Source organism: Benincasa hispida, chromosome 1 (assembly GCF_027475165.1).
Source record: "Benincasa hispida cultivar pf3 chromosome 1, pf3_genome.v1.1, whole genome shotgun sequence".
Classification (NCBI taxonomy): domain Eukaryota; kingdom Viridiplantae; phylum Streptophyta; class Magnoliopsida; order Cucurbitales; family Cucurbitaceae; genus Benincasa; species Benincasa hispida.
The window spans coordinates 15,683,256-15,691,271 of record NC_143478.1 but is presented as its reverse complement, the minus strand read 5'-3'; the positions used below and the strand labels follow the sequence as shown (position 1 = coordinate 15,691,271).

Sequence of the window (8,016 nt, the reverse complement as noted above, 5' to 3'; positions counted from 1 at the left end):
AACAACTTTATTGTATAAAACCTCAATAACATCTTTATTGATATCAAAATAAGTATATTGTTTACAAACCACGAGTTTTAGGACATAAAACTCAACATGTCGGATTTCTTTGTTTTTTTCTTTATTTCCTCCAATGCTATAGGATCAAAGTAGTCATTTTATTGGATTTTTGGATATGCCTTGATCTCATAGTGGATATAAGACTCATCCATTGATTTGCTTGAATAAACCTTTCTTGTTCGTGTTTCATAACCAAAATAATAATTTTGATTCTTGAACGTTCTCTTGGACTGTAAAAATCTATTCTTGATGATTCTTTATTATTCTTTAATATATCTAACTCTCAATCTTTATGTTGATTGCTTGAAAAATGGGTTTGATTGGATCGTTGGATCATTTTTCGATATTGTCACCTTCTTATTCCATCCAAAACTGTCTTAGAAACATCATCGAAGTCACTAACATCACTAGTATCATATTTCCAATATGAATAATGATAGGTTTTTTGAGAAAATCGAGCATGAGTGAAATTAGCATGTTGGAATTCTTCTTCTGAATCATTTGAATCAAAATTTCAGCACTATATTTTGAAGTAAATTTGATTTTCTTGCCTATACCAATCGCTTTTTTTTTTTTTTGGACGTCCTCTTTAATTGATAATAGTTCATTCTTGCAAAATCTTGATAAAATCTTCGATTTATTCTTTCTTTCTTGGAATTTCAAGGATTCTCCCTAATTAGATGTGTGTTATTTGACAACGAGCACAACTCACGAAGTTCTGTCTTATAATCGACATCGCCAAGAGTTTCTCAATTTTTCACCGGCGGCAGTCAATGTTGGCCCAAATAGATGCTCTGATACCAAATTGATGTAGTCTAAATGATAAAATGAGAGAAATCTTCTAGAATCAAGATTATGAATCTTTTATTAGAATTAATATGTTTGATAGAGGGAAATGTTCCTATTTATAGAGTTTTGTTACAAGTGGAGGTCAAAAGGGAATTAACCTAAAATGTTACCTAACTACCCAATTAACCCATATTCTTCTTACATCACTATCAAAGATGTTTTACCATAGAGTTCTATTGGAATGATTGAGATAGAACTGAGGATTGACACGATTTGCACCATCTAATATGAAAAATTATATGTATTGTAGATTTCTAGCGTAGTTATTGAGAAGAGATGCTTGAGTGAAAAGGTATATCTACTTGTGAGTTACCCTTAAATAGGTGTTGAGGACAAAACGAGAATATATCTAAATATGAAGGACAAAATGGAAAGTTAAAGATTTTTTCCAATTTTCTCCTTTTAATTTAGTAATAGATTTTGGTCACAAATTTGGTTGTATGATGACAATTTGATGAACATGTCGAGTTGAATGGTACTATTAACCATTTTCATGTGTTTCATTAAGTACTCAAAAGTTCAAAACAGGGAGAGAAGAGGAAAAAAATTAGTTCATGGTAATATCGAATGTGGACTATTGAATCGTGTATTTAAATTTTAAAATCTTATCTTATATATTTAAAATACAATTAATCATCTACCTTATACAGTATATAAATGATTAGACAAACTAACCAATAAACTAATTATTACAATAAAAAAAAACTAATTAATTATGTATTATTCTTGATAAGGACTATACATTTTTTTATAAATAAAATGTTACATTTCAAACAGAAAAAAAAAATAATAATAATAAAGCATATTTTATTGAAGCTCTTCTACATCACAAACAGATGAATCATTAATTTTTAAATAAGCCTCTTTCTTGAATTTTAAAGTTTGGTTTGAATTTCCATAAAAAAATGAAGGTTGGGTCTGGTTATTTTCCACGTCATATATGACTTTTTTTAAAAAATGTGCTTACTTTGTTTTATTTTATTAATTTTTAATTTACAGTTTTTCTTTCTCAAACAAGAAAACATCATGTTAGAGAATCTTCCTCTTTTTAAAGTTCATATATTGTTATTGATGAAACTTTAAAACTAGGTCGATTTTCTAATACTCTTCATTAGTGAGATTTTTATGCCTAAAAAAATATAATCTAATAAATTATCATCGATTAATAATTACTATTGATTCTAATATAATTATTAAATATAAAGATATTATTTAGATTCGATAAATTTCAATTAACACATTTACAATTAATAATATTTTGTTATTTGTTTTTTAATTTCAAAAATTAAACTTGTTTTTTTCAAATTTTTTAATCATGGTTTGAATTTTTTTGAAGCGCAAAAATAATTTTTTAGGCCGAATTTAAAAAACGAGAACAAGTTTTTAATTTTTTTTTTCAGTTTTCATTTTGTGACTTGATTTTTTTGAAATATTTAAAAAAATAATAAAACAATAAATTCAGAATTAGTGTTCATAAACTTAGTTTTCAAAAACTAAAAATAAAAAACAAATCAGATACCCTAAACTTTTAAATTTATGTTTATTTATATTATAAATGTTAAAATATATTTAATAAATTTCTAAAATTTTAATTTTATGTCGGATAAATTACATAAAATTTATTATAAATTTAACATGAAAATGAAAATGTGTTAATCTCGGTAGACATCAAAACATGAAAAGAAATATTCACATCACCACATGAATGTAATACCCAATGAGATGTCTAACATGCATGGAACTTGGACAAAACATAAAAAAATAAAAAGGTAATCCACGTGCTTATTTACACTATTCTAATTTGATGACCAAGTCAAACAAGCCAACTTTATTTATAATGTAATATTCTTATAAAAAAATAAATAAAACCTTTCCTCATTTTTTTTTTATTTAAAAGAAAATTCGGTTTTTTCCCCTTACATTAGTAGCCAAACTTTCCATCTTGAGCTTTTAATTTTCTTTACAAAACCAAACCTTAGGTTTCTCATTTTTAGAGATTTAGATTTAGGTATGAACAGATGAATTTGAGCACTATTTAAACTCCGTTCCATCTAATAATTATTTAGACTCTATTTCATAATTATTTTATTTTATTTTTAAGTTAAACCTATAAATACTATTTTCAACTATAAATTTGTTATCTACTTTTTTTATCAAGAATTTAAAAAAATTAAGCTTTGAAAACTAAAAAAAATAGTTTTAAAAAATTTTTCTTTTTTAGAATTTGACTCAGAATTCAAGTATTGTATTTAAAAAAGATGCAAATCGTGGTAAGAATTGAGAGAAAATAAACTTAATTTTGAAAAAAAAAAAAACGAAATGGTTATCAGACGAAGTCTAATAATTTTTAGTTTTTTAAATTAGGTGTATAAATATTGATTTCACTTTTTTTACCCAAACATTTGAGGAAACAAGAATAAAAAAGTTGAGAACTAAATTAATTAATGAAGAATTATAAAAAATAATAATAACGAAAAGAAACTGTCCAAATTAATTAATATCATTACGTAGCCATAAAAGAAAAAAAAATTAATTTAATAGGTAAAGTTTTAAATGGAATTCATATAATCGTACAAGTTTTAATTTAATCTTTGAGTTTGAGGGCTAATATTACAAAACAAATTCCAAATGAACTATTTGAAAATTATTTAAATATTGTGAAAATGGATATAGGTGAATTTGAATAATTTTATATTATCAAGCTCGAAAATTATAGAAAGAAAAAGAAAAAACTATTTAAAAGTTTTAAATTTTGAACGTTTGTTGGCACTGAATATATGGTTGTGATATTGCAATCGTTTTAAGACACGCATTCATCTCACAAATTTTGACAACCATCCTTTTCAGCACACAAGTGGTCAGATATATGTGGTTTGTTATTTCCAAGCCTCGGTTCGTACTGAACTTTGTGACATATTCTTAAAAAGGTCAAACTTATATTTATGTCACAAACTTAAACACTTTTATCTTTTCATTTATTTATTTATTAATCTCAATTAACGATAATATCAATTTTTTTAACTATTATATATCATATTTTTTTAAACAGTTGGAAGTTGAATAATTATCAATCATTTAAACACTCTATCTGAATTGGATTGAAATTATGCATTCTCTCCTTTTAAAAACCACCATTATAAGAACTCGAATTAAGTAATTTTATGATTTTTTATGTCGTCATTTTATTAAATTATTCACTAATTTTATTATTAAATATGGCAATGATAAATATAGTAGTAAGACCCAAATTATTAATAGATATAACATGATGCAAAAGAATGTGTAGATTAATCCAACTATTGAAGTCTATTAGTGATAGATTACATTTTTTATAGATCATCGATAGATTTTGCTATATTTATAATTTTTTAAAAAAATTATTAAATATTTATTTATTAACCATAACAAGTATTAACCGATGTAATTACTCTAAAATTAAACCATAAGTTTTCTTAAATAAAATAGTGAACACTCAATTTTTTAAAGTACAATAATAATTTCATGTTTCTCTCCCTTTACAAACAACCCTTCATTACTATAAAGAAAAAAACATTTTTTTAGCACTGAAAAAAAGAAATTTATGGTGTCATTTTATCATATTTATTTAATAATAAAAATGTTGGATTATAAACTAAATATCAAAATAACAATAACATTGCTAAAATGAGCTTCTTTGAATCACAATGACGACCAGTAGTGGCCCAGCCACAGTCGAGCTCTGTTGTATTGAAGAGCCATTCATTTATATAATAAACACATCGAATCGTTACTTTTCCATAAACTATTTCCACCAAAACCCAAGAGAAAATGGCTGTGTCAGCCTCCGTAGTCGACGGATTCATCCTCACTCCGCTATCTAAAGCCGACGAAAGCTACCACAGACCCACCGAACTCCAAGCTTTCGATGATACTAAAGCCGGCGTCAAGGGCTTAGTCGACGCTGGAATTAATGAAATTCCACGCATCTTTTACCAGCCACCGGAAGATTACTACTCCGACCATCTTTCCGGCGAAACCCGTTACCAAATTCCAGTGATTGACCTCGATGACGTCCACAAAAACCCACTCAAACGGAAAGACGCCATAAACAGAGTCCGAGAAGCTTCAGAGAAATTGGGTTTTTTCCAACTGATTAACCATGGGATTCCGGTGGACGTTCTCGAAGAGATGAAAGATGCAGTCAAAAGATTCAACGAACAAGACACGGAAGTGAAGAAACAATACTACACCCGCGACAACACAAAACCTTTGATTTACAACAGCAATTTCGATCTGTACAGCGCATCGACTACGAATTGGAGAGACACTGTTGGATACATAAGTGCTCCTAATCCTCCCGATCCACAAGCCTTACCCGAAATCATCAGGTAAGTTAAATAAATTTGCTGAAATTTCATGTTCTTGTACTCTGATTTGAATTTAACAGTGTGAGTTTGCAGAGATAATCTGGTGGATTACTCGAAAAGAGTGACGGAAATTGGGAAATTGTTGTTTGAATTGATGTCGGAAGCTTTGGGGCTGAAACCAAATTACTTGAACGAAATAGGCTGCAGCGAGGGGCTGGCAATTGGGTGTCATTATTACCCACCATGCCCACAGCCGAATTTAACTCTAGGCACATCCGAGCACAGTGACAATGTTTTCATCACTGTTCTGTTTCAAGACAACATCGGCGGGCTTCAGATTCGACACCAGAAAAAGTGGGTGGACGTGCCACCTGTCGCCGGAGCGTTGGTGGTCAACATTGGAGAGCTTATGCAGGCAAGTGTATGATATATAACAAGTAACAAGAATGTCTCTGTTTTTATTTGTGTAATTATTGAATTGGACTATTGGGAATTGCAGTTAATAACAAACGACAGATTCATAAGCGTGGCCCACAGAGTGTTGGCAAAGAAGGAGGGACCGAGAATTTCAGTGGCGAGCTTCTTTTCGACGCTGGCTTTTCCGAGCTCGAAAATGTATGGACCCATAAAGGAATTGTTATCGGAGGAGAATCCGGCAAAGTACAGAGAAACCACAATTAGAGATTTCCATATGCTCTATCGTGCAGATGGGCTTGGGACTTCCACTCTGCAGCGTCTCAAGCTTTGAGTGAAAAAGCTGGTGTGTAATTAATATTAAGAAATAATATAGATTTGTACAATTGAAACGAATGTACAATATCTTCTGTATCTTTCTGGTTTTGATTCGAAATGTGTGTGTTGAAAAAGCTATGAAAGCTTCAGATCTTGCCTTGTAATCTGTGTATTTATTTCATTTTGGTGTGAAATTGAGAAAATTTTCCCCACTTTCCTATCATCTCCATTTATTATTTGACGTGAGATCCACAAAATAAATAAATGAATCATTAATGGAGTATAATAGGGTTATTCAGGTTGGGGTTGCTTTGAAATTTAATTGCTGAAAAAGGGTAGGTTTGGAACTTATTTAGAGAAAAATGGAAGTTTTTTTTGTCCCCATCCAAATGCGTCCCGCATTCGGAAATATTTTTTTATTATTTTTTTCCTCGTAGGCTGCATTTAAAAAAAAATTAAATCGATCAGATGTCCAATTTCCCCACGAGGACAGGCCCCGCCCCAAACGGGACAGGGATTCCCCGACTAGGCGGGGATGGGAAAAAAAATTCCCGTGAGCTAAACGGGGCCCGTTCCCGCCCCCGGCCCCGCTTCGTTCCCCTTCTCCACCCCAATTAACTTTTACATACTTATTTAGTATAGTTATCTAATGTTATGTTATTATTATTATCATACAAATATTACATTTAAATTTCAAATTTTATTATTTTTTGGGAAAGATAATGAATATATTTAAATTGAATGTTTACATTTATATTATATTCGTGAATAATTTGATTTATATTTATTTCTTTCTACTAACAAAATTAATTAATTTTTTTATACCAAAATTTGAGTAATTTATTTTTAAATTCAAATGGTCATATAAAATTAACCATAATAAACTATGATAAAGTTAATTATTTAATTAAAATTTGCTCACATTAGTAATTTAAATTAATTGGTTTTTTTTTTGTTAAAAAAAAAGTAACGGGAAATTTTTTTTGCAGGGAACCTAATCCCCGTGAATTCCCCGCAGGGATTCCCGACTCGATCATCTTGAAGAATTTCACGGGGATGGGAATGAAATGGGGAGCAGGGACAGGGATGGGGAATGGCATCCCCGACCCCGCCCCGCCCCATGGACATCTCTAGTCAGGAACAGATGCATTCTGACATTAGCACGCGCGTCAAAGTGAGTTGTTAACTAACTCTGATGCGCGCGGTCAGAATGCGTCTGTACAGACGCGTTTGGACCAAATTTGGCGTTTTATCTTCTCTTTTCACAAATTTCATCTTCCTTTACCGATTTCATCTTCTCCTTCACAGATTTCATCCTGCTTCACCGATTTCATCCCCTCTTTCACCGAAACCTTCATTTCATCTTCCCCTTCATCACCGAAACCCTCATTTCATCTTTACCCAAAATAAAATTTCCTTCATTTCTTCCATATTCTTCACTTATTTTCAAATACCAATCATTTTCTACCTTCATTTGTTTCAGTATATATTTTTATTATTTAACTTTGAATTAAGTTTTTGATAATTTTTACTAATTTTTTTAATGTTTATTTTGTTTACAGTAAATATTATTCAAAGTTTTTTTGGTAAGTTGGAATATTTGGTAAGGTGCGAAGTTTGTTTTGGTAGTGTGCAATATTTTTCTTTTAATAAGTTGATATATTTTTTTATAGTTGGTTATCATAAGGGAGAATTACATGTGATTAACTAAAACAAATTAAAGAAACTGTAAGTATGTTAGATATATTTAATAGGTTGATATATTATCTGTTGTTGCTTTTCTAGTTGGTATTTGGTTGAAATTTAGCTATCAAAATGAGTACGTCTTATTTGGTTAAATATAATAAACTGTAAGTATGTCTTCTTATTATGCATATCAAATTATGATAATTATTTTAAAAATATAGTTTAGAATGTTCAACTATGATTTTTAAAATATTACATCATAGTCTCAAATTATTTATGTTTAAACATATAAAAAAATCATTAATAAAAAAAATTAACATTCTTAATGGAAAAAAATAAATCT

The 8,016-nt window shown here is 29.4% G+C and overlaps 1 protein-coding gene across 1 annotated transcript; it reads left to right on the top strand.

The window, feature by feature from the left end:
- Positions 1–4,589: 4,589 nt before the first annotated feature.
- Positions 4,590–6,199, top strand: LOC120069638 (1-aminocyclopropane-1-carboxylate oxidase homolog 1-like). The gene is made up of 3 exons (XM_039021420.2): positions 4,590–5,276; positions 5,349–5,670; positions 5,755–6,199. The coding sequence occupies exons 1-3, from the start codon at positions 4,717–4,719 to the stop codon at positions 6,001–6,003; spliced, it is 1,131 nt and encodes a 376-aa protein (XP_038877348.1). The 5' UTR covers positions 4,590–4,716; the 3' UTR covers positions 6,004–6,199.
- Positions 6,200–8,016: the final 1,817 nt, after the last annotated feature.